This window comes from Microchirus variegatus (assembly GCF_963457635.1).
Source record: "Microchirus variegatus genome assembly, chromosome: 6".
NCBI classification, from domain to species: Eukaryota; Metazoa; Chordata; class Actinopteri; order Pleuronectiformes; family Soleidae; genus Microchirus; species Microchirus variegatus.
In genome coordinates, this window is record NC_139807.1 from 19,182,730 (window position 1) to 19,208,467 (window position 25,738).

The 25,738-nt window shown below is 41.3% G+C and overlaps 1 protein-coding gene across 3 annotated transcripts; it reads left to right on the plus strand.

The window, feature by feature from the left end:
• Positions 1-1,122: 1,122 nt before the first annotated feature.
• arhgef9a (Cdc42 guanine nucleotide exchange factor (GEF) 9a) lies at positions 1,123-22,003 on the plus strand (the record flags this gene model as incomplete). 3 transcript variants are annotated; one of them, XM_083891691.1, is made up of 10 exons in its annotated part: positions 1,123-1,263; positions 4,473-4,562; positions 5,557-5,757; positions 9,600-9,779; positions 10,020-10,252; positions 11,220-11,349; positions 12,880-13,011; positions 17,046-17,289; positions 19,490-19,558; positions 21,828-22,003. In XM_083891691.1, exons 1-10 carry the CDS (start codon positions 1,138-1,140, stop codon positions 22,001-22,003), a joined length of 1,581 nt encoding a protein of 526 aa, XP_083747817.1. In that variant the 5' UTR covers positions 1,123-1,137. The 3 variants fall into 3 exon arrangements, with proteins under 3 accessions (XP_083747817.1, XP_083747818.1, XP_083747819.1); XM_083891692.1 differs by lacking the exon at positions 4,473-4,562; XM_083891693.1 differs by lacking the exons at positions 4,473-4,562; positions 12,880-13,011.
• Positions 22,004-25,738: the final 3,735 nt, after the last annotated feature.

Here is a 25,738-nt window from a genome sequence, read left to right on the forward strand (position 1 = left end):
AGTGAGGACATTCTGGCTGTTCCTCACATTCTTTCACCCCTTAACAGGTCTTATTGTGGGTTTACTTGGTTTAAGGTTTAGGGATATAATTGGGTTTAGTTTATTGTTAGAGTAAAGGTTAGGGCTAGACATTTAGTTGTGATGGTTAAGGTTAGAGTGAGGGGCTTGGGAATGCATTTGTCTATGCGTGTCCTCACTACAAATGCTGCACAAGCGTGTGTCTGTGTGTGTGCCGATGCATGTCTCAAGGCAACCAAGCTAAGTCCTTAGTGTGATGGATAGTGGTGCTGTTTGGTAAATTGATTATGTCAGACTCTAGGGAACATTGTCCACTGTTTTATGTCCGTAAATGAGAACTACCCTTTCAGATCCAGTGTGCGAACCAAAAAGGAAATACTACTCATGTGCACGACACAGTTAAAGTCACAATTCACATTTGTTTTTTTCAGTGTCGCATAATTTCAACATTCTTTATTCATTATGTAAAAATCAATAGAAAAGATGTGATGAGTCATCCATCCATGTTTTGTCTTAGACTGAGCTGCAGATAAAATAACAAGCCCTGGTGACAGCATGAAGGAAAGGAGATTATCCCTTCACATTTGTTTCCTCCTCAGCATTTATATTAAATTAACACATGTAATTATTTTAATGTCATAATGGGCCAATTACCATCCCTGTGTGGAGACTGGTGCTGTGCCTCTGAACGCTGTGTTGTTTCTCCACTAATGGCTCTTCCTTTTTTGTGTTGTTGTGTTGTGCTGTGGTCTGTGTTAGCTATTGTGTTGCTCTATTTGCAGTCCTTAAGCTGCCAGTGGGCCCTGCCTTTGAGGGTGTGTATTTGCATTCATTAGTAATCTGAGTGGGTTTAACAACAAATCAGGGGCCAAAATGAGGCTGAGTGCTGTATTACAATCGGTTTCAAATTCGATTTACATTCTGTTTTAGATCACAAGCTTCCATATTGATTGTGCAGTCCATTCTGTGATGTTTATCTGTTTTAGTGGTGTTTCCACAGCAGAGGCTCCACATAACGAGAATAAAACATAAGGCATTGCCTGTCTCTCCCTCCAATATCTCCAGTTGATAAGTGGAGGTTCAATCGTCAATGCTGAGGCGGTATGGGACCATGTGACCATGGCGGACCGGGAGTTGGCGTTTAAGGCCGGTGATGTCATCAAGGTGCTGGATGCCTCCAACAAGGACTGGTGGTGGGGCCAGATTGATGAGGAGGAAGGATGGTTCCCTGCCAGCTTTGTACGGGTGAGTTAGCTGTAGCCATGGCTGGCCAGCATAGACACAACACACACCCACACACAAACCAAGATGGAGGCATGTGAACATATGCACAGAAACTGATAAATACACAGTAGGAAGGTACGTGTGCACAATTATCTTGTCACACACACAGACACAGTAATATGTTGGCTCTTCACACGGTTGAATAATGCTTTATTTCAGTCTCAGGTTGGTTTCACACTGGGTGCGTGTGTGGCATGTTACTGCAGCAGCGCTGATCTGCTGCGTCTTGCCCACATCTGTCATTCAAACCAAGTCCATATGTCCTCCTCACCTGGTGCAGAGCTTCTGTTCAGCTTTTACATAGAATTTGACTTTCAAAATCATAAAAGATAATTTTAAATACTTTGCATACTCCTCGGTGCTCATCTGAATACCAGGGGCCTCATTTATAAAACTGTGCGTAGGACCGACGTCAAAATTGGCGTACGCACGAAGCACAGAAAGTGCTTACGCACAAAAATATCCTGATTTATAAAACAGTGCGCACGCACGTCCTACGCCGATTTCCCTTTATAAATCACAATCCACTCTAAATGTGGCGCACCTGTGTGCGGGTCATACCACGCCCATATTTGCCGATAAATATTCAGAGAAACGCCCCTCATAAATATTGATTCATGACTGAAATCATGCAGAAATCGGAGAGAAAGGCCAAATAACGTAATTTCACGAGGTGGAAGTACTTGTTGGGGAGGTGGAGAAGAGGAAGGCTTTATTGTTTGGTGTTCTAGAGTGGCAGCATGTGGCGGATAATTTCAATGCTGTTTCCTCAGAAGGTCGGAGTGTGGCCGAGGTGAAAAAAAAGTGATCAGACATTAAAGTAGACGCCAAAAAGTGTGCCACGGGCGGGGGAACGGGCCAACCGGCGCTCACCCCGCTGGATGAAAAACTGGCGGGGATCATCGGGGAATCCCTCCTGAGTGGAGAGGTGACGGAGGTTTAGGGGGACACCCATGCAGGTGTCGCGCCAATGTAGGTATCCCCGACAGAAAGTGTTGCCGCGGAGGCGGAGAAACAGTGGTGCGCTTGCTTTCACCCAAGTAAATTAAAACAATTGCATTGTTTAACGATGTATTTTATGTATACTTCACATACTACTCTATAACGTCTGGCAAAGATATGGGGGGAAACACATTATTTCAGACTGTTTACCTGTCTGCCATAATTTGTATCCCCCCATATTTTCGGCTAGAATAGAAGAAAGCTGTTCATAATACCAGAGGTTATAGACTAGTATGTGAAGTATACATAAAATAAATCATTAAACAATGCAATTGTTTTAATTTACTTGGGTGAAAGCAAGCGCACCACTGTTTCTCCGCCTCCGCCTCCGTGGCCAGGGTGAACACTTTCTGTCGGGGATACCTACATTGGCACAACACCTGTCGCCAGAAACCCGAGTGTTGTGAGCACTTGGAGCGGGACTGGCACGGCGTGGTTTCTGCGGGTGCTCCTCTCTAAGGCTGAGCCCAATGCCGCACACAGATCCAAGAGGACAGCTCGTGGGAGTCGGAAACGGCTCATCAGCCACTCATCACTGTTGGCCAGTGGATCTAGCTCGTCTCGGAAGTTCCGCTCCCTCCGTATCCTTCCGTTTGCCACATCCTCTAACAGTGCCAAAGCATTGTGCGCCATGACGCATTGTGAGTACCTGCCTTTATATGCCCATCGATTAGGTATCTGCTACACGTGTTAGAATTACCCTGATATCAGTGAATACATAATTTGCCCTACTGTTGTCTTACTATTGTCCTAAATCATATGTTTCCCGTGTGCACTCCAGGGAGTTAGTTTGTTTGTTCGTTGTAGAAATGTAATTGTTTTTATCCATTTCTTGCAAATAAACTGTTCATATATGAGAGGTAATATAACTTATAATTTATTTTACACGATCAGTTTCACACATTTCTCCCGTTTCTTTCTTCTGCCATCGGTGGCGCAGTTTCGCTTTACCCCAGGTATGTGCGTACGCATGGGTCAGAGTTGGCGTGGAGGACCGCACATTTTCCCGTCAAGTTCTCTTTTTATAAATCCCATGGTTTGCGTAGAGAGTGGCGTACGCCTTCTTTTGTGCGTACGCAACGTTTATAAATGAGGCCCCAGGACTCTTCAGTATGAAGCTGCACTGCTGTCTGAGTTGCACACATTTCACAATAGAGCCTGAAAGTCTTCATTGGATGGAATCCTAGAGAACGTTATGAAACGGTAAAGTGTGCCTAAATACAGAAGGGGGGCAAGGCACCGCAGCTGCAACACATCACACGTGCAACCAATGTGAAACCAGCTTTACATAACAGTGTGCTCATGGACATCAAAACTACGATGATGACGATGATGATCATGATTTTTATGTCGATGATGATGACAAAATGCTGATGGCTATCTTTTAGTATGATAGCACCTTCAACTCCTATCCTTGAAACCATTAATATGAATTACGTGTTTGCTTTTCTATGCTTTTATGATATCACCCATACCTGAATTTACTGTTTTAATCAACAGTGCATTAAATATTATTTTTTATTTTTTTTTTGAAGTGTGGTTGTATGAGGTATTGACACATTATCAACACTTAATTCCCCCCATGTGCCGTCCAGCCCGGGAAGTGGACACAGATTATCTTAACAAAAGGCTCATGTAATAAAATCTACATCTGCATAAGTCTATGATATCTTAAGATTACGTTGGTGCTTGTCTACTGATCCCTCGTCTGGTAAGTTTATTTCACTTATTCTGAAGAAAGGACAGAATTCACAAGAAACCCTATTTGAACCCACTGGACTATGGTGTGGGGAGGGAGAGCAGTTGTTCTAACTTCCAGGCATAGCAGGTGTAGATTTTATGAGGTCAGCCTTTTGTTTAGCGGCCATGATCTGTTTTTCCTCTGTTCCTGTTTGTACCTATGTAACAATACATCATACAAACACAAACCTGAACTATCCCTTTAACACGGAGATCCTGCCACTTTACTCTTTCCCCTAACATATAACAGGAAAAAAATGGTATCCTTGTTGTCGGTGGACGCTGCCACAGTAGATACCACCCCTCCCCTCCCTCCTCATGACCATTCCTACCTTTCCATATTGTCACTCCTGAGAGGGCAGGGCAGACAGGCTGACTGACTGTCATCCAAAAAGTACTTTTTTGTTCTGTCATTCTCTCTCTCCAAGGTGGAACCCCACCCTCCTCAGCCCCAAACAAAACAGGTTTTCTATATCAACCCCATAGCAACTCCACGGTTCCAAAACACCACGTCAAAGGTGCGTTTACCCAGCTTCATCCACCCATCCAGCCTGCCCGCACACCCGCCCGCTCCAGTCTGTCTACGCAACGTACCCTCGACATTACCTAACATTAACGTTCCCATCAAATTGTCACATCATTCTCAGTGGGGTCAATAGAGAGGCACAGCTGAGTCAAAAGTAAAGATAATCTCTAATGCCTTCTGTTCAGTTTCTCCTTAAATTCTAGAAATTGTTTCACATAGAACTACAGCAGATGAATTCTGAAATCACTTTTCCTGTTAAATAGTTGTCATTATCATTTTCTTCAGGACTTTTTTTTACTATTGACTCTGAATATTTCTCAGTCTTAATGCTGCGCTATTAGTTCTTGTGTGCAGTCAGTGCTCCACCACCCGTCACTCTGCTTGTCTGTGGCGCTGCATTTCTCATTCTGTGTTTGGCATTCTACCCGTCGGTTCTTTGATGTTCTCTTGGCAAACTGTGTGTCATCAGGTGTTGGCTGCTGGGCATCTGAAACCACACTCAGAGGCCGAGAGTGGAATATACTATGTATGTGGATCTTTGTGTGTGTGAATGTCAATGCGTGCATGCTTGCGTGAAGAGGTCGTGTGTGTGTGTCTGCATGCATATGTGCAGAGGGGAGACGTTTTGTGTCACACACGGTGCTGAAGTTTGGCATTACAGTGAATTCTGGGCACCAATCTCAGAAAGAGGCTTATTTTAAGCTGCGGATTGTTTGGCAGCTTGTCCCACACCTTTCTGATATGCTGGACCAAGAGGCTTCATCACTGTCCAAACCAGCAGCGACCCTCTAAACGAAGAAGTGTGTGTGTGTGTGTGTGTACGTGTGTTTTTAATAAAAAAAAAAGTCTATTTTTATTGGAAAGATTTTGCGATTTTGCATACTTACATTGACCTCACGTTTGTATCTCTGCATATCTCATATTCAAGTGAGTGTGGGTGTGCGTGCCTGTGTGTGTGCTGTGTGTGTGTACGTGTGTATTCTCAGCTGTGGGTGAACCAAGAGGATGGGGGAGCAGAACCAGCTGAAAGGACCAGCGAGGTGCAGAACGGTCACCTGGACCCAACCAATGACTGCCTGTGTCTCGGCTCGCCCCTCCAGAACCGAGACCAGATGAGAGCTAACGTCATCAATGAGATCATGAGCACAGAGAGGCACTATATCAAACACCTCAAGGACATCTGTGAGGTACTAAAACACACACGCACGCACACACACATGCACACACAGAGATGTACTGCTATTCCAGGCCACATTTTAATACCAAGGCACAGTGGCAAAGATAAATGGTAAGGAGCAGAAACAGAAGCAAAGAAGCCGCGGACTAGTGTGAATTATTAACACTCCCACATCCACACTCTTATTCCAAAAAACAATCCAAAAATATTTGTGTTGAATATGAAAACACAATATGTCAGTTGCACACTGTTGGAGGGATTTAGTCCAGAAAAAAATTGTCATTACATTATGAGTCATACGTAAGTGACAAGCTAGAATTCACACCGAATAAAATAAAACACATTTAAGCGTTGCACACACAGTCTTGTAAAGTATCACAACATAACAAATATTAACCTGAATCTAAAATCCAAAATGAGGTGTGTTACAAATCACAACCTAGATTGTTGTTATTTCACTGCAGTGTCCTGATATGATCTTTCACATTGATCACACTGTGAACCACACATATAAAGCATGTAGGGACTTGGTATCTAGGGATCCTCCCATAAGAATCTAACAGTTCTACAGTTTTTGGTTGTAGTGTGGTTTGACTGCACCAACTACATTTTAGGACCGGTTGTCTCACCACGGATTCATTTTAGACTCACATGGGAAAAAACCTCACTAGCCTATTGGCATAAAAGGAGTATTAATAACCAGTTTTGGAGAATGTTACTTTTTAAAAGTAACTAGTTCAGTTACAAATGGCACTTTTCCACTATGTATTTCCAGCAGCGCTGTCACTAAATCAGACTCCTCTGTTAAAGGTTGAGATTTTCCCATGTTCAATGTAGGAAAATGTCTTTCTAACTGATCTACAGCAGTCAGTGGACATCACATAGTATCGGCTCAGCTCGCTTGGAACTTCACAAGAGCAGGTAATAAAAAAAGTACCATCAGGTACTATCGTCTATCGCTAATGGAAAAGTCGCGCCGTGCCGGAACTGTGTAGTGGAAAAGCACCAAAAGATACTGCAGTTAAAAAGTAACTCTTTACATCACACTACCAACTGAGAAAAGCAGCTAATTACAGCACTTCTGCGTTATCAAATATAAACACCCCTATGATGTTCCTGTTATTTGCATAGTAAAAGCTTACTGAATCCAGTAAGCTTTTGATCATGGCCTTAAAACTCTAAGCGTTGGCTGTTTACTCGTTTGCTGTGGCGTAAACCTATTCCAAACACTTAACTTCATCATGTTCAAGTCAACTATATTGGGGTAACAGAAATGGGTTTTCTGTCAGCTACTGCACCTTCTGTGATGAGTTTCAGGAATTGTATTGATCATTTTATTAAAGGAAACTCCTAGTTAAAAGTTAGGTGTTGTCTTGGGGCTGAAGAACGCTGTTGTCAGCATCCTCCTCCTCCTCCTCCTCCTCCTCCTCCTCCCCCTCCCCTGCCTCACTGCAGTAGGTGCATGAGCTCCTCGCAGTCAACGATATCGTGTAACACAGAAACAACTTCCATTTTTACTGTGATATTCTGCAAATGTTTCCACAAAGCTAACGCTGTTTATTCTGTCATCTCGCTGGCTGAGCTTCTGCACACATGGGCAGTGATACAACAGCAGCACACAGACAGCTGTCTGTCTGCCTGTCAAACGGAATGAGAAACACAAACTGAGTCAATTTCTGCCAGATTTGATTTCCGTGTGGCAAAACAAAACTGCAGGAGAAAACTGTATAAATAATAAAAGTAATAACAAATTACTATAACAATAACAACGTGATCTTTTTTATTGAGTTAATACAAAGTAAATCAATCTAACACATTACGTTAACACTGTAAACAGCCCCAAATGGAATACATATTAAAAGACAGTAGTAAACACTGGCAGAGCAAGGAGTGAAGCTGTTGAAAAAGCAACTGTGAAACAAATTATAGCGACAAGTGCCAGGAATTTGCTTTTTATGTGTGTAGTACAATTGAATATTTGTTTTCTAAAATTGAATCCATCATTGAACAGTTTGGTGTTTGTCAGTAAAACTTATCAATCACTGTTTTTGCTGCTTCTTAAAACTAAATGAGGTGAAGTGGAAGCGGAAGCTGAACCCTATGCAGTAAAGTAACAATATTGTAATTGTATGGTCGTTTTTGTAATGAGGAAGTATTATTATGGTAGTACTATCTAATTTCTTTAGTTTTCACCAAGTAATAGTTTGGCACAAAAGTTCCAACTTAAAACAAATAGCCCTTTATCAGACCCACAGGGGAAATTAATTCCCTGCATTTAATCCATCTTCTACAAGAAACCTTCCTAGACTTAGGAGGAGCTGACAGGAGCTTGTAACTGGAAGAACAGTTACAAGACTAGTTCCCTTTCCATTTGGTCATGGGATGCTAAATTACCACTTATTACCAGGAGTGGGGTTCGAACCCACGAGGACTACACTCGGCCATCCTGGTTGTTATAAGAACCTCCATGCTGTGCTTTCTGAGGCCACAATGCTGTGATTCACAAGGATTTTCCTATGAAAGCATTATGCTAATTGTAGTATAGTTATTCTCATTACCAAGCTATTACTTTAATATTAACATGGTTTATTGTAAATATCACACTTTTTCCATTGTAATTCTTATATAAGGTGAAAACATTAATAATACAAACAGAAACTAACTATTATTATGCGTGATAGTGACAGATTGCTGGCCTGTGTGGAGTTTGGATGTTCTCCCAGAGTCCAAAGACATGCAGACTGAAATTAGGTTAGGTTGGAAATTCTAAATCCTTGGTGTGGATGCAAGTGTGAATATTTGTCTCTTTGTGTCATCACTAGAGTAATTGACTGTGGTGACCTGTGCAGGGTTTTTTATGTCATTAATCAAGAGGCAGATTCACACAGGAGAAGCAATACAGGTGATGGATGGAATGTGAAACAGTTGTTTTTTTAATATTCTATTTGTCAACCGCATAGCTATTATGTGGTACTGGATTACCCGTTTTTTCAGCTGTAGAAAATAGATATGAATAAGCTGGTCAAAGAGACTATTTATATTCAGGTAAAAGTAAGAGGTTTTAGGATTCAGGAGAATTTTCTGTGGGAATCCCATTGCCCACCATGTCTAAATGCCATCGAGTGGATTTGTTTATGATGGAGTGCTTCATACCATAATACACCACGTACTCTGCACATGTAATATTCCATAAACATTTACATTTTACATTACATTAACATTTGTCTTACACACAAGCACTCAACATTTCCATAAATGGATGATACCCCAAGTCGAATCACTGCTTCATTTTGGTTATTTGGACTAAGCTTCAAGAAGCAGAGCTAAAAGGATCAGAGTGTGTGTGTATTTCATAAAGACAGCAGAGATAATTCTGGGTGGTGGAGAGTGAAATAGAAAAAGTCTTCCAGCAGATCTTTTCCAAAGCTTCAGGGCCAAAGCATCAGGGCATTTAATTAACTACAAGCACTGGACTGACAGATTGGGACAACACTTCGACCCATGCAAAGTTGTTTTTTTGACTCTCAAACAGCCTATGGCAAGTCAAAGTTCATTTTAATTCAAATGAATTATAATTAAAAACGTAATGTGTTCAGTAAAAAAAAAAAAAGTGTCCTGAAAGATGACTTTTTTTTATCTGATGTACACAATTTAATTTATTACAAGTGCAGGATAAATAAAAAAAAGTTACTTATCAAGAAAAGAAATAGTCTGGTGCTCAGAAGTTAATTGTCTTATTTCCTGTCAGGGCTGTAGGGGTTTTATGCAAATGAGTGTCCAATGAGGTCCAGTGTACCTCATTTAACATTTGTGAAAACCTCTCAGCAGCCATAACCAATATTTTTTTTGCAGGGCTACCTGCGCCAGTGCAGGAAGCGTGTGGACATGTTCAATGACGACCAGCTCAAGGTCATCTTTGGGAACATCGAGGACATTTACCGCTTCCAGATGGGTTTTGTCAGAGACTTGGAGAAACAGTACAACACAGAGGAACCGCACCTCTCTGAGATCGGACCATGTTTTCTAGAACATGTGAGTTGTGCTATTATAATGTTCCTGCACTACAAAGGCCTGCTGCCTATAGGTTAGAACTCTTGAGATAATAGTAACGAGCAACAATATCTTAAAAATAATGAGATAGTTATCTCATAATCTTGACGAAAGGATTGGTAAAAGTGTAAACAGCCATTCTTATATGGCTTCTCCCAGGTTTTTAATGAAATGAGGATCTTCCTCTCTGATTATGTTCCTCTGAACTCCTTCACTTTGCAGCAAGATGGTTTTTGGATCTACTCAGAATACTGTAACAACCATTTGGACGCCTGTATGGAGCTGAGTAAACTGATGAGGGATGGCAGGTACCAGCACTTTTTCGAGGCCTGTCGCCTCCTCCAGCAGATGATTGACATTGCCATTGATGGTTTCTTGCTCACACCGGTCCAGAAAATCTGCAAATATCCGCTCCAGTTGGCTGAGCTTCTCAAATATACTGCCCAGGAGCACAGGTACGCTACACTGCAGAATCTATTGCCTCCTAAAGAAGCTATTACTGATGCATCGATGGTTTCCAGATGCATTGTGTTGTGATGCAGCTGTTTCAGGTGTCAGGTTTATTATCCAAGCATGAATTGAGGCAAATGTTGTTTTTCCATTGTTTCACTAATGGTGTGCAACTGTTGTGGAGGAATAATATTTCACTAAGGATTTGCAGTCCTGTTATCAATGAACAGCACAGTACTGAATGTCATGAGCCAAATGGTTTTTCATATCAGCACATGGCCATGGGTTCATATTAAGAACTTTGTATATAAATGGAAGGCAGATTAAATATGAATTTGGGCTTTTCTAGCACATGTTCAAGCATCAACATTCCACACACTGTATGCACAGCACAGAGGAGCAATATACAATCTAAATATTTGCAGATGATCTCTCATGAACAGACTCGCACACGAGCAACCAGATGTGCAAACTCATGCATGCAGACAGTGTCAATGATTCAGGGTCTCAGCCAGCTTCAGGTCATCCACAAACCATGTATTCCCAGCCAGAGAGGGAAAGATGCCAGCTCTGCCAGCGAGGCATGCCAGATCACAGCATTTGACTGTTGGGAGCGATGGAGAATCTGCCTAATATAGGCTAGCTCTCTGTCACACACACAGCTCTGTCACACACATGCATTATCTTCCACGGTGAGGATTGGATCCATTGCACATCTAAGCCAGAGGGATAAATCCAGCTCAGTTAGCAAAGACGCAGTCAGAGTTAACCGTGGATAGAGAAAATGGCTGATGACTGTGCTCCAGCAGATGTACTGCTGTTACTTTTAGTTTATAACCCCTGTCTTTAATAGGCTACTCTGTGCCATTCACTACTGCAACATTAAGTCTTTTTTAAGAGTGTCTAGTCTCCAGGAGCTGTAACTTCATCCCTTAACACCTGGGTGTAATTATGTGCACACTGTGTCCATAGTGACTATCGATATGTGGCAGCTGCCCTGGCAGTAATGCGGAACGTCACCCAGCAGATCAATGAAAGGAAGAGGAGGCTGGAGAACATTGACAAGATTGCCCAGTGGCAAGCTTCTGTTTTGGACTGGGAGGTATGTGCTTGTACTGACTGTAACATAATTACATCTTCAATTGAAAATCAATCAAAAAATCTATTGCATCTAATGTTTTTATGGCGTGGTTTTTATTACGGATGAGTGAAGTTACATTTTTGTCCCCATGTCACCAAACCCGTGAAAACAATCAATCAGTTTTGATTTTTTTTTTTCTTCGGCTCTCTTTCTGTCCTTATCTTTAAAAAAAAACAAAAAAAAACATAGTTTACTGTGAGGTTGTCTGAAATTATTGAACAGCCATGTCTTTTTAAGCCTACTAGTGCAGCACTACAGCAAAACGCCTACCGACTTGAACCCGAAAACAATGGACTGAGTAGTTTTTAAAAGAAAGAAAGAAGAACTGTTTTTGTCCCTTGCTTTTCCTTCAGTGCCACTTGTGCAGTTGACTTTGACCTTGATGGCATATTTCTGAAGACCCAAGGTACAGGGGCTGTGTTTAAAGGTCCAGTGTGTAAGAATTTGTGACGTCGAATGGTGAGACTGCAGAGTGGTGCAGCAAACTGAGAACTCCTCCACTCACCTCAGTGGTTTGGTACAGATACATACACGGTACATATTTTTGTGCATTTCCATTAGGAATATTACCAAGTCAGCTGATCTGTCTATTCTCATACAAAGCTTGACGTCGTGTTGAGACAAACAGCCACAAATCGAGCAGGACAAAGAAGAGGTGCCTGATGTCCTCCATAGTTGTCTGATATGTCGCGTTTCATGTCGTTATTTGTTGTCGTCGCACCAGTAAGGTGTCAGTCTACAGCTCTCACACCCCGTCCAGCAAGTAAAGGCACTGTTATCAGTCGAAACGCAAGCCTGTTAACTGCAAACCCTACTGCACTGCATCAAACCGAACTGTACCATGATGGAAACACAGAATTGGTGTGTCAGCAAACACTCTCGCACAACTCTCTCCACTCTTTCTGCCGTTTCCTTCTTCTTCATCTTTGGATTATTCATCAGGTTTGAATTGTCAGAGCTGTTTGTCTTTGTCAGATTATGTCTATTCTACCTGCTGTCGAAAGACGGCAGTGCAAAATGGCAGCATCTGCAGAGCAAGGTCCTTTCCTGAGGTAAATATGAAAGGCTCAAACTTAAAGCTAATATACCAATGAACCCTCTTACTGGAATTGGAACTACTACCCAGGCTCCAACCTTCCCTTCACCTCACTGATTATAAACTGCACTTGCATAATCATTTCACAATCAAATGTTGCTTTGTTAGTGTGTAATATGAACCCATTACCCTCATCAGGCTGTTTAGTGCAACAGTAGCATGTTTTCAAAGGGCAAAAACATGTTCACAGACAGAATGTTTTGTGGATGGTTATGTCACAATTCTTAGTGGTTACTGTGGTAACGGTGTTTGACTTCTTTTTGATATACTGGTGTCACCATGAGGGATTAAAACAATGCACAACTGTCAGAATGAAAAGTGCTCAACCTGATGAATAAAGCGGTTTAGTGGTCTTTTCGTGTATTAACTGTGTCTGTGTTTGTGTGTACGTGTAGGGAGATGATATCTTGGACAGGAGCTCGGAGCTCATCTACACCGGGGAGTTGTCATGGATCTATCAGCCGTATGGACGCAGCCAGCAGCGAGTCTTCTTCCTCTTTGATCACCAGCTGGTCCTCTGCAAGAAGGTAGTTGACGTCTATGTCTCTTTCTTCACTGTCTTTCTTTTCTTTTGAACATTTGAAGACTTAGCTGGCTTGACCTGTTTTCTTGAAAGCTGTGTATTGTATTTCTAGTGACAGAGACACTTGAGGACAGTCAATACTTTTCTGTCGAGCTTGACTAGATCATTTAATTGGACTCTTTTCCTAAGCATGTTTCCCAGTTGACCTAATGACCTTGGTTAGGTAAGAGTCTAAAACAACTTTAGTTGAAACTGTTTTAGTTGTTCGCCTGTTGAGCACCTTTCTTTATCTTTTTACCAACTATATATACGACCCATAGGTACGTTTTTAGGTATTTCTCAACACATCTTGGCACAAGTGTTAGTGACGTTAGAGCTAAACAAGATAGGGCTATGCACTAAGTTACAGAAAATAACAAAACAAAATTGTGTGTCATGTGGAAAAGTCTAAAATGAGCGTTGAACACGTTTCGATCACATTATCCACTTATCCACTAAGCGAACTGCTGGGTGGAAACCTCATCAAAGTTACTTGATGATGACACACCCAAGGTACCAGATTGCTGCGCCTATTCTAACAACGTACCCGGTTTGAAATTTCTGAATATGACCCATTCGTTTGAGGACAGTCTCCATTCTACCAACCATTATAAAGAGCATTACGTTGGCATCACTGTCAGTCCAAAAATGCACCAGTGTGGATTTTTTCTTGCTGTTGTCTTCTTTTTCTTTTCCGGGTCAAAGCCCCGGGATGGAAACTGTGGAGCATGCACAGAGCGCCTAAGCCAGTTTCAGAGTCTGATTGTACACATAGTACTTTGACTCCCAGTCACATTATGTTGAGGTATTTGATTTAGTGTAATTTCAGTCGGAATTGCATGTTTACTTCCATTATTGTAATTAGACACACAACTAAGAGAGTCCAATTTACCTAATCCGCATATAACATGTTTTTGGACTGTGGGAGGAAGACGAAGAACCCAGAGAAAACCCACGCACACGCATGGAGAACATGCAAAACTCTGGTTTACTTGGATTTTTAAAGTCTGGTTTACTCAGACTTACACAATAATAACTATAAACTTCTTCAGTCTTACCAAAGTTCTGCAAATAAATGCATTATCAGACACACTAGCACCGAGTAAAGATGCATTCCAAACCTCAGCACCTTTCACAAAATGGAGCTGTGGTAGTTTGGGCTCTAATGCACCAAGGCTGTGCTCTCCTGTCAGACAGATGTTCACGCTTGACTGGACTCAGCAGTACATGCACACAGAGACACGGACATAAAAGTAGACAGACACTACACACATTAAAACACACCAGGGCTGAATAACTGTTCCATCACAGGCACACATTTGTACACACAGAGGAACACTCATTTCAACATTACACACACAAACATGCCAAAATAGAAGATAGCCTACTGTAATACATACAAGGTGTGCTGGCTCTCTGTTTTTATAGCTCCCCCTTTGTCCTCATCCTCCCCTCTTATATCACAACTCAACATCTTTGGCATCAGGAACAAACTCCAGTGTGTCTGCAGATCACACACGTGTGCTGGCTGTTCTGGTCGGCTGCATAAATTCAGCTCCAAGACATCTTAAATTGTAATTTTTTGTCTTTGTTGTACACTTCCTGCTTCAGCATCCTCTGTACAACATGTATAATAGAAGCCCTCAGGGTGTGTTATTAGCAAGATGCATGTAGCCTTCCATCTTCTCCTCTCATCTCTTATCAGCACACGGATGCAGATTTGTCTTGCCGTACACTTATTAAAAAATCCTGCTCCTTTTTTTATTTTACCTTCCTTGACCTTTTCGTGTGACTGGATTATTTAGTCCTGAGGCAGAAGTCACAACAAAGACTGTGTCACATGATAGTGTTATTCCTACAAACCACAAACCTTGAATCAATTCAGTTTATTTATGCTTGGTGGAGGGAGTTAATCTGTTGATTAATTGATTCATAGACTGGCAGAGAATTACTTAATCAATTTAAGTCGTTTTTTACTCTTGGAGGATAAACGTTCTGTGGTTGTCGCTTGACATTAAATATTTAGTTCTTTTTTTTTTTTTATCCTCGTGATTTGCATTTTTTTTGCTCTTCTTGGACATTTCGTAGCCCTAACAATTTATCCATTAATAATTGGCACATAAATTGTTAATGAAAGTAATCATTAGTGGTGGCTCCCATGCTGATGTAGCTGAAAAATGAGAATTAAATATTCAGTTGTTTCGTACTGTGTATTTTCAGGGGCCGCAATGGTTCAACAATCACGAATTACATTAAGAAAGTTTGCTGAGCAATTTTAACTTGGGTTATAGCAGCAGTTGTTGTGTTGTAGTTAACTTTATTTAATCATAATGTTCAGTATACATTATGTGTCAATATAATGTTTATGCCTTGAATGTTTTACCCTAGATGTGTGAAATATTTTTGTAATTGTCGGTTTTTTGGTTCATAAAATAGTTTAGAACCACGATTTACAGGGTTCTTTGACTTAAACCATAATTTATTATCATAATTATTGATAACAACTGAATGTTCATCATAATCTGTGTTGTTTTCGTCAAGGATGACGATGACAAAATCATTTTGTTGACGGCACTTTTTTTCATGACGATAACGAGACGGTGACGAGATAAACATGGCATTGATGACTAAAACATGACGAGACTTGCGTGAGTTTTCGTTGACGAGACGAGAATTGACGAAAATGTTAGTGGGGGGTCTGTCAGACGTTTAAAATGCATCACATTTCTGCTTATTGTGCGTTTCAATTAAAACCTAAAAAGTATCTGCTGCTGCATTCTATCCCTGTTCCCGGTTTTGCCATGGCTGGACACATATCGTAACCACCGAAACAATGTTGTGATGACGCATGCAAAAACTGAGGCCAGCACGCGCCTGTCTGTACCCGCTTAGAGTCTGTCCAAGATCAGTTTGGAACATCAATAAAACCATTCCAACAAGATGCGAGGACACGGTGGAACAGCACCTATTAAATGCTGGAAAAAAGCGAAAACTTGGCTGCAAACAGCGCAGATTATGAACTCCTCTCTTCTCTCTCCCCCTTTGAGCAGTTAACTAAAGAGATCAGCTCATCCGATGCATCTGTTATTCCCTTAATTACACAAAGATTGAGACCATGGAGTGAAAATAATGAAAAGTGAGCTCTTGAGAATCTGTCAACGCGTTTTACTAAGATCTACTTGGATCCCCTGTATTTCATTGCGACTGTACTCGATCCTCATCATAAAAATCATTGTTTATGTGTCATATATGGATGTGGAGATATAACTGCGCATAGAGAAAGTATCCATTGTGCGTTGGATACAGAGAGTCCGCCTACAGTGGCACACAATGTAGGAGAGGGAGAAGAGCGTCAGCAGGGGCTATGCGCAGCCTCTAAAAAAAATCATGTGTTGCAATGTGTTGCACTTATAGATCTGCTGCTATTTTCACAACTTATGTGTGACACTGCCCAACAGAAATCTCCAATACTTATTGACCTAAATAGATTTGTTAAAAGACTATATTTCTTTTTTTCTTTTATCAACTAAAACTAGACTTAACTTTTCTCGACTAACACTGGACTAAAACTATCACATATAGAAGTGACTAAAATTTGACTAAAACTAATAAGCATTTTAGTCCAAAAGACTAAGACTAAGACAAAATCTAATCTCTATCATACCATTTTTTTCCAGTAATGCATTCATGTGTGTGTGTACTTCTATTTATATCTCTTTGAGGTCCAAACCAACATACAAACCTATGTTTGTGAGGACATTTTAACCTTGTGGGGACATTTTGTCTGGGTACCACAACATTAAATTGCTTTTTGAGGGTCAAGAGATTAGGGTTAGAATTGGGTTTAGGTTAAGCACTTAGTTCTGATGTGTAAGGTTGGTGTAAGTGGTTAGGGAATGCATGATGTCTATGATGTGCCTCTCAGGACACTGGTGGAAGAATGCTTGTTCAGCACACACATACACATTAACACACACACTTTCCTTTTTTCTCACCAAGGACCTGATACGCCGGGACATCCTGTACTATAAGGGCCGCATTGACATGGACCGCTACGAAGTGAGAGACGCGATAGACGGGCGTGACGATGACTTCAACGTCAGTGTGAAGAACGCCTTCAAATTGTGCAACAAAGACAGCGAGGAGATCCACATCTTCCTGGCTAAGAAGCCTGAGGAGAAGATCCGCTGGCTCAGAGCCTTCCACGAGGAGAGGAAGATGGTGCAGGAGGATGAGAAAATCGGTTAGTTACTGCACATCCCTGTTTTGGAAAGTGGGGGCAATTCTTTTCAGGATACTTTTTATGCACACAATGAGTAATAGTCAGAGTATACCTATGTAGTGCTTCTCTAGGATTGATGACAACTCAAAGCACATTATAGTTTTGCCATACACATATTCATACACACCTTCAGCATTAAAATGTCTAAAAATGACAAGCAAAAACGTTAATAACACAAATCCACACAGACACAGAACAGGCAACACACTCCTATGTTCTCTCTTACGACTCTCCTGGGATCCTTGACTTCTGGTTACCGCCGTGTCTGCTGCAAATGTGCAGACATATTAATACCGTATATGACAGCTGTAACTTATGGGGAAAAAACCCCAAGGAAACATCAGAGTGACAAAGAAAATATTTTGTACTAGTTAACCAGTGTGATGTCTTTTGTTTTTGCGTTTCATTGTGTGTGTGTGTTTGTCACAGATGGATCATTTCAATTCATTGCCATGTGCTGTTGTTTCTGCTGTAAAAGCTTCCCTCAGACAACAATTCCTAAGATTCTTCTGTGCTTCACAAATGTCATCAATCCTGATCTTTTGTTATTGTTTTGATTGACAGACCCCTAGTGGCAGAAATGACATATTTGGCATTTAAGGGTCTTGCCTAAGGATACATGGACATGTAGCCTAGAGGAGCCTGGGAATGAATGTCCAACCTTGTGGTTTAAAGACTTCTACCTATCAAGCCACAATATTCACATAATAAATACTAAACTTAAAGGGGACATATTATGCAAAATCAACTTTGAAAGAAGAAAGTAAAAAAATGTTTTTGTGGTCCTCCTCTAAGTTCAGGAGATAAACCACGCGATGTTGACTTCCGCACTCATTGGGGCGGCACAACGTGCTAAATTCCTGGAATTGTTGTCTCACGGAGCTCTGCTTTGACTGTAAAAGGCGAGAGTGCTGTCGAGGTTAATGGTATCTGAAAACCGAAAGTCCGTGAAATCCGCAAAAATTATATTCTATTCTATTTATCTGTCCACTGGATACATGTTATATATGACAGCAATGTGCCTGCTAGAGCCTGCAAATGATCACTTTTCCTAATGCTAACTGCTGTTAGCTCCCAGTAGCCTCTGTGGTTGATGTCATTTCCTGTCCCTTAACTTTCGTTTTACTTTTTTAAGGTGGACCTAAAGAGATACTACTAAACAGAGCGTTCTGAACAGGGCTGTTTTGGCAGGGTGATTGAACTGCTGTGGTGCTTCATTATTATGGTATTTTGACCAAAGCATGTCACAGACATGTTCATTAGGACACCAGGGAACTAGGTTAACTTGGAGAGATACATACCTACAATACTTTTATACTTAAAAGCTAAACTTAAAAAACCTCAACAAAGACCCCGATCCCAAACTCCTGGATTAGCCCTAAAAAAATCTCAGCCCCCCCAAATCACTGGATGTCATCATCTGTTGAAGAACTGGGAATATGGCTGCACTTTCTCTGCCATTCTTCCTCTGACTTGCTCGCTAACTTCTGGCTATTGTGGCTCCTTCAGCTGTGTCTTTGGCTTGTTTTGAAGACCAAGGTCAGGCACCAGGTTATGTGGGAAATTAAGTGATTGTGCTTATTTCAGAAATTGAAACTTTAAATATCAGGACATAGAAGAAGAAGAGTTCATCAAATATGATAAAAAGTTCAGAAACAAATGTACCAATTTCTTAATGTACGTGTTTGTTAATTTTACTCCTCAGTATTTGGATGTTGCAAAGTAGCTTTTGCAGAGAGGACTGAATCCTCCCCCCCCACCACAGCTGCTAACATGTAAACAAACATCTTCAACTATACAACCTTGTGTTTTCATTCCTGTAAAGGTCAACTGTGGATACAGTACAGTGAAACGGTGAATGTTTTTGAGAGGTTATCATACCATGAAAATCTCATAGTGATTCATGTCCTACAATGGGCCTTCAGGTATGTGATGAATATCCTGCAGCAGAGTACAAAGAGGCTTGTTTTTGTACAAAACACAAGCGGCTCTGCGTCATAAGTCTGAGCGTAACAAATGTTGTTGTTGAATATTATTGATTACTTTGTGACTAAACCTAGAAAACTCAAAGTTCTGCTCAAAGTGAGAGATAAATCAGTAACTTATTCCATCTTGTTGTTTATTTACATGCCATAAATCTTATGACAATATTGTCTTTTAGGTTTTGAGATCTCCGAGTACCAGAAGCGGCAGGCGGCCATGACAGTGAGAAAGGTGACCAAACAGAAAGGTGAGGCAACAAGAAGATATCAGGTGATTTCCCCTTTTTTTCTTTGCCGGCGTGCTCTGTCTTCTCATCGCTGTTTACTCTTTCCTTAACCTGCTCTTTTGCTTTTCTTACCTTCTACTTCTTTTTCCAAACTCACACGCTGATGTTTATGAACCGGTCTAGATTTGCTCTGTAGTGCGTAAGCGAGAAGAAGTCCAGTGAATTCATGTCATCTAACGGCAGCAGATTAATTTCAATATTATGGCTTTGAGGATGACTTGATACTGTGTGAGTTATGAAGCAGCTGTTAAGCATCAATGAAAAGACAGAGGGCTGTTTGCATGAACTATTGAGTTTAAAGGGCGATACCAGTGTTCTTGACATGTGGGTCTTGTGTCGCGTGATTTAAGACAGTTTTCTTTTCCTTTTCCTGAGTTAGAGTGCTTGTTGCTGTTGCACCTCCATAAATATCCAGAAAAACCTAGCCTGAATTGTGTAACAATGGAATGACATAGAGCCTGACCCATATAGTGGTTGACAGATGTGATTGGTATCAGCATTTATGTTTGCCGATAGGAACCAATATGAAAACTGCTGTTTGATTAAATACGAAATGCAGATTTTTGCAATTTTTAAAACAAATGGTTGTAAATGTCCCTTGAAGGTTTCCCACACTTGATCACATGTACGTAGATTTCAGAGGGAGGCAGAGGGATCACCATCAAATATTAGGGTGCTTTCACACCTACAGCATTTGGTGCGCACCAAACGTGTTTGGTCCCTTGGTTCACTGTAGTGGTGATTGAAGCGGGGCATTTTAAATAAGTATTTTTCTTCTTTTTTTCTAGCTATTTGTTATAAATATCATTGTTGTAAAATAGAGAGAAATTAATTAAGTAATTACATTGTCTTTTATTAGCATCTGCCCCCCAAAATCCATATCGGATCAGGCTCTAAAAACAACAGATACCAGCTAAAACCAGAAAAACATGTCAAACAAGTTGTTAATCGTCCCTGGTGCATTGTCAAAGACAGATGACCCACATGTAGACTTTACTGGCATCATCCTTAAAGATTTAACCGTTTTAGTGTTAGGCTAGATGTTTGTACATTTACCATGACTGATGTTCTTGCTAGTGCCAGTTTCACAGTAAGCATGATCATCAATTGAGGTATTAAACAACTAATGACCTCTGCTGGAATGTCCTCTCTGATGTTAGGCTCCCCGTAGATGTCTGTCAAAAGTAAATGTGTGTTTCTAAGTGCTGTGTGTGTACATGGCTGGCACAAGGTGAAGTACTCTCTTGAATTTCAGATTCATTTATAGATTTCATCTTGAGAAAGAGGGCCATGTTGTATGGACATGGTTTGAGAATGATAAAGGTATATGCATTAGAGTTCTCCTTAGAGCTAGCACAATAAGATGCCATGGCAACTGCTAAGCAGCATTGGGAGGCGCTTTGATTTAACGTTGGCAGTGGAGCATGCGCTCACTGTTCAATCTTGTTAACACAGCATTATGTCCACTGTCCAAAACAACACGGTCCCACTAACACAAAGACAGTGAACCCTGCAAACTGCTTAAACAGTGTTGGGCAAAAACATCCCTTACAAAAGGCACTGTTCATCATCCGTGTCTTTTTGTCTAAGATGCCATGGCAACTTTTGAATATGTCATCTTCAAATATTGATTGTTTCAATTTTTGGATTACACTAGCTACACTAGTTGTGATGCTTGTAGCTGAACAACGTCGTAGACTGTAGTTAAATGCATATTAACAGCTTTCTGTTGGCTCTATATTTTCCCCACTCTTGTGTTATCAAGTGTCAAGGGTGCTATTCAAACAACCGTGCTGTCAACAAACATGGAGGAACAGTGTCCCTTGTCCAAATGCCTGGTGTCATCATCTTATCTATCTGATGTAATATGTGGGTTCTCCTGTTTGCCTGCAACAGACTTTGATTGAATAGCATCTTTAGTCTCCCTTGTGTCATCGCTAGAGCTGAATTCCACTTTTCTCCTAATTCAGCTGCCATCGTCTGATCACAATGTGCCATGTGTCAGGATTAATATGCAGGAATGTTAGCACTGGAGGCCACTTTTGTGCATCTGTGTGCCTGTTTTCTGTGGACGCATGACTTGGTGTTGTGTTGTTGTGCCTGTTTCAGAAGCGATACTGACAATGTTTCCTGTTTGCTATCCTTCCCCCTTCTTTATCTCCTCTGCTTTGTGCCCTGCGCTGCCTCCTTGTCTCCTCCCCCCTTGCTCTTTTTGCACCTGCCTCCCTAGGTGTAAACAGGTGCACACCCCCCTCATACCCGCCCCCCCAGGACCCCCTCAGTGCGGGGCAGTATGAGGTATCGGAGGACATGGCACAAGGAGAAGTTTTTGAATTCAGTCAATCCAAAAGAGGCCAGGCTCCTTTCTGGCAGAATTTTAGTAGATTAGCTCCATTTAAGAAATAGAGATACACAGACTCTTCTGAAGGACCAGCTATTTTTCTTAGAAGCACTAAACACTGGATGATCATGTCCCATGATGAAGAAAATTATGAAAAACACACATACATTAAAGACTCTGAAGCAAAGGACCAATGTTGTTGAAAAGAGTGTGATATGGAGGAGCAAGAGGACTGAAGACTTGGATTTAAAAATAAAAATTGAAGAAAAATATCAACTCACTTCATATATGTTAGTAACCTTCTTAGTTATCATGCTTTCGACCTGTCATGAACTCCTTCCCACAGATTGTGCATTATCCACACCATCTGAAAATACTTGAGTTATTGAGATTATTATTCTGTATGATTTCATTTTTAATCCGTCACCTGGATAGAAACACGAGGCTGAGGCGAGTCATTCCCCCGATGATGATGATATGATTGTTGTCCAAAAGCTGAGATCTTGCTGTGCTGCTATGTGAGATTACTTGTTGCATTCCTGTGAATGTGAGATTGAATGACGATGGACCCCAGGACTTGTGAGGCTCCGCTGTCGGTGCCACGTCTATGTTAGATCCACCCCGCCGCTGATCACAGACTGGTGAGACCATCTCTGATGTCATGCGTCTGGATCCCCTCCCCTCTCTCAACTCTCCGTACTCCTTTCTCTGGCTGTCTGCATATTCAATAGTCATCCTCTGACGCTCACAAGCATCACACACCCTCTCTACATCCCTCTCTTGTCCTCCATATCTCTCCACCCACCTGCTTAGCCTCTGTGAGTCAGAGGATCTCAGAGGAAGCGCTTCATACTCTTGGAAGCTTGCCATTGGCTGCGATAAGATGGGTCAAGGAACAAATCAATAGCTAGAACATCAATAGAATATTTACATCCTTTCACCAACCAATTTTGACAGGGTATTCATATCCGATCACGCCAAAGGGGCTGTGGGTTACATTTGACAGAGAGCTCGCCGCTCAGATGAAACAGCTGGGAGCAGGAGATAGGCAGGCTACGGTTCACCTGCCTTGTGTCAGATCCCCTTCCCAGACCCCCCCCCCCCCAGAGACCACCCCTGTAGCACTGTGCTGGCAGCTAACTGGGTGTTTGGTAAGAGCACGGCCTACCTCATGGAAAAAATCCACTGAGAGCTAGGCATGAAGTTGATGCATTGGCCAAGGTCTAAATTAATCTCTCTTTCCCCCCCCCCCCTGTCAGCTGTGAAAAGAAAATAAAGACTCCTTGAGTTGACTTGATTATTTTGTATCGCTGTGAAAAAAAAAAAAAAAAAAAAAAATTTAAAGCACAGCACATATTCAGTGTTCAGCTATGCCACAGTGTGACAAATTAGGAAAGCACCCTGCCCAGCACAAAGGGGAAATGGTCCACAAAATGGCAGACATTTTAAATGAACAAGACCAATGTATGAGTAGCTTGTGAGTCAGTGCTTAAGAAGAGTGCGAGCCAAACACAGGGAGGCAGAAAGATGAATTTAGTCTGTAGCACGCAGGTGTCCTCCTGACAGATCCATGCATCTCTGAAGACTGCGGCTTCAAAACTTGGCTCTCTTCCCCCGCCACATTGTTTTCCAGATCTGATCCATGTCCTGGCTGTTGTAGCTCTGGCACTGTTAAGTGATTTACGAAAGGACTGTGGCCTGATCAGATTGATTTGTTTAATCAACAAAAGTCCCCGCTGAGAGAGCGAGAGATAGTGCTGCACTCCAGAGTCCTTCAACTGAGGAGAAAACTACCAATTTAAACACAACGTTTGACGCAAAGGTGTTGCTCTTTTTTTTCTACAGCTGGAATGTAAGTGATACAACTGTCCAGGATTTGTGATCATATTTTAACCTCAGATACAGAAGTACACTTTGTGTTGAAGTATATCACCTGATGGACAGTACTTATACAGTATGACAACTTGTGCAATGTGATATATCATCATATATCTTCACTACTCACTACAACGTGATATAAAAGAGTTATATATCGTTCTATGTCATTTGTTTGCCTTCTTACGGGCCTTATAACCTATTGGAAAAAAAGACCTTAGATTTGCTTTGTATGTTGTGTAATTTATGTTTTGTTTCAGTAAAGAAAGTTGAGAAATGGGTGAATTGGCTGCTGGTGTCTGTAGAGATGGCTCCCAGAGAGATTGTTTTGGAAGATAATTCCCACATCTGGCACAGCAAAAAGATATGGTTCCCAGGCCATGATAACCTCAGGTCCCGTGCTACACCCACCCCCATTTACCCACTCCCCCGCCTCCCAGCTCCACGCCGCCACCACCATCACCAATACCAACATTTAGACACAAGCATCCAGGCACACACACACACACACACACACACCATCATGCACATGCTCGCTGGCCCGTTCTGCTGCGGAGAAGAGAGATGCTATCTAACAGTGCCTTCCAGCATTCCACTAGTGATTATCTATTCAGTTTCACAGGCAGATTTGAATTAGTCATGTATTTTCCCTTCACAATGTGGGACTTGCATCTCTCTCTCACTCTCACTTTTCTCTTTTCTCTCTCTCTCTCTATCTCTCATACACACTGGGAATCCCTCATTCCCCGGTGCACGAGATCCACTCGGACACAAACGTAGAGGTCAGGCCTTTTCATATGAGTAGATACTGTGCTGTCTGACTGAAAACACTTTAAAACACCTTATTATATCACGTCACACTTACATAGCGGTAATTTTATTGCACAAAAAAAGAAGTTAACTCTTATTTGAGATGTTTAGAAACTATGTAGAATTCCTTTTATCTATTTAACTTGCTAAAAGACGGTTTCATTTCAATATATAGTGAGAAACAGATTCTTATTATTAATAGTGAATTATGAATTAGAAGAAGAATCATCTATTTCACCTTTATCAACTAAGCACTGTAAATACTGTAAAAAGAACAGATCATATATTTGGATATTGGTATTTTGCGTTGGAGACGAATGTTGTTCCAGTTCTAGCGTGCGGTAGACCTCAGTACCAGGTAATTGCATGCTTGTGGCATCCAATATTTTGCATGAGACTTCAGACAACTCTTAACGGATTGTTTAGTTTCAGTTTTCATTTTAAGCCCACGCCATTCTCACTAAAGGAGTTCTTTTCCGTGTCCACCCGTGTGTGCCGCTCACTGCACGCCAGCGTCGTAGCTTCTGGTTTTATTTATTGTCAAGTCATGGAGGAACACATCTCCTCATGCTGAGTCAAAGACTGAACTGTTGTGAGTGATGAAATGAAAGGCACTGATGCTCTCTGTGCCCAGATGTAATGGGTACTCTTAACTGTAATGTTGTTTTAAACCTCTTATTATTGTTTTGTTTCCTTTTCATTCACTTTAACATACACTGTTCATCGTCCAAACTGCTGCTGTTGACGTGTGTTTTTTTTTTTTTATGCCATTAACTGCTGAGGCAAAAAAAAACGGGTATCATTTTTCTATGACAACAGAGAACCAAATAGGAGTTAGTAGCAATCATGGGTGTTTGTGTACAGATTTGTAGTCAAGTAGAAGAACCGAATAAATGCAACTTCTTGGGATTGGGACAAACTAAAAATAAATATAATCCTGACAACACATACACACACACACACACATACATAGTGCTGCATTGCAGTTCATGTCATGCTTTTGTTTCAAATTACAAATTCTCCTTCAGAGTACAATGACTTGACCGGGCAAATTAATTCCTTGCTTGTATTTTTTGAATGCAGTATTAAATAGTACTATTTTGGCCACATGGTTA